Raw genomic sequence first — 1,523 nt, forward strand, 5'->3', positions numbered from 1 at the left:
GATAGATAAAAGATTACGCCTAACCTTTCGTTCAAAACACCATGTCCGTACCTCATGTTAGTCTTTTCCTCCGACTTTCAGTTTCTTCTTTTTCTTCGACTCCGCCTCGGACCAGCTGCGTGAATGCATATTCGTTATTTCGTGTTCGAAATTTAGAATTAAACGAATTTTAGAATTAAGATAATTGTAACATATTTTCACTGTTCGTATACATAACTCCGTGCAGCTAATGCGGCGTAAACTTTGCAGAAAAAGTCAGCATTTTGCCGGCCAAATTTTCAAGTATGACATCATCTCAACTTTTCACCAAGTAATCATAATTTGTATCTCAAGCCGCGACTTGTTTAACCTTTCCTCTCAATTCAGAGTTGAGAATGAATCATACTAATATGTTATTGTTAGCAGATAATTACTTGCTGTCGTCGGAATCCTCGCTGGAGTCACTGTCGGAGGATATGACCTCGGTTTTCCGGTGCTCCCGCTCCTTCTTCTTGGACTTTTCTTTTTTCTCACCGGGCTTGGGGGATTCCGACCTATGGAAATCGACTGGATCGTTACAGGTACCACATACTCGCGAGCCGTGGCCGCGATCGTTTCTTTTTGTCAAACGATATTTAGTATTATGTCTTATAGTGGGCTTGCGTCTTCCTGTCGACAAGTGCATACCTCGTCCTAACAATATAAAAAAAGTTGTAGTACACAACGTATATCCGTGTGTGAAAAAAAACCAATGCTCCGTTCTATCGATATATCAACGTGTATATATATATATATATATATAGGAACCCAATTTCCTTGCTTTTGTACCATACCAATGGTCTAGAGACGGTTTGAAATCGCTTGTTGAGTCACTCCCAAGTTTTCTGCGAGCTGCTCTTTAGTTTGGTATGAGTCTTGGTCCAATAATGCCTCCAACTCAGCGTCTTCAAACTTTACTGGCCTTCCTTTGCGTTCTTTATCTTCCACGTCAAACTCGCCGTTTTTAAACTTTGGAAACCAATCACGACAACTTCTCTCACTTAAAGCAGCATCACCGTAAACTTCTACAAGCGACCGATGGCGCCTCAGCAGCAGATTTCTTTAAATGAAAGAAATAAATCAAAACTTCCCGCAAATGACGCTTATTCGGTACAAAACTCGACATTTTCGAACGAAAAAATTTTTCCTGCCAATACAAAGTCAATAGTATTTTAAGGTTATATTGTTGCCAGGTGTCCAAACTTTCTATATGATGTTTTACATCTGACGATTTCAAAGTAATCTTGTCGGTAGAGCCATCTTTTGAAAACGGCGAAAACTTATTTGTATTACCAATACGTTGATATATCGATAGAACGGAGCATTGGTTTTTTTTTCACACACGGATATACGTTGTGTACTACAGCTTTTTTTATATTGTTAGGACGAGGTATGTACTTGTCGACAGGAAGACGCAAGCCCAGTATAAGACATAATAATAAATATCGTTTGACAAAAAAAAAACGACCGCGGCCACGGCTCGCGAGTATGTATATATATATATA

At 39.2% G+C, this 1,523-nt stretch overlaps 1 protein-coding gene across 2 annotated transcripts in view; it reads right to left on the minus strand.

Annotated features, from left to right (window-relative positions):
* LOC106749444 overlaps nt 1–803 on the minus strand; it is a 1,549-nt gene extending 746 nt beyond the window's left edge. The window contains exons 1-2 of one of the 2 annotated variants that reach the window (XM_014628889.1): nt 414–803; nt 52–115 (exon numbers count right to left, since the gene is read on the minus strand). In XM_014628889.1, coding sequence (XP_014484375.1) covers nt 58–115; nt 414–664 — 309 coding nt within the window. In that variant the 5' untranslated portion in view covers nt 665–803 and the 3' untranslated portion in view covers nt 52–57. Of the gene's footprint in view, nt 1–6; nt 116–413 lie in introns of those variants that run through there. The other variant, XM_014628887.1, reaches the window with a different exon arrangement.
* Nucleotides 804–1,523: the final 720 nt, after the last annotated feature.

The sequence above is a fragment of the Dinoponera quadriceps genome, unplaced genomic scaffold, assembly GCF_001313825.1.
Source record: "Dinoponera quadriceps isolate SergipeBrazil2010 unplaced genomic scaffold, ASM131382v1 scaffold3782, whole genome shotgun sequence".
NCBI classification, from domain to species: Eukaryota; Metazoa; Arthropoda; class Insecta; order Hymenoptera; family Formicidae; genus Dinoponera; species Dinoponera quadriceps.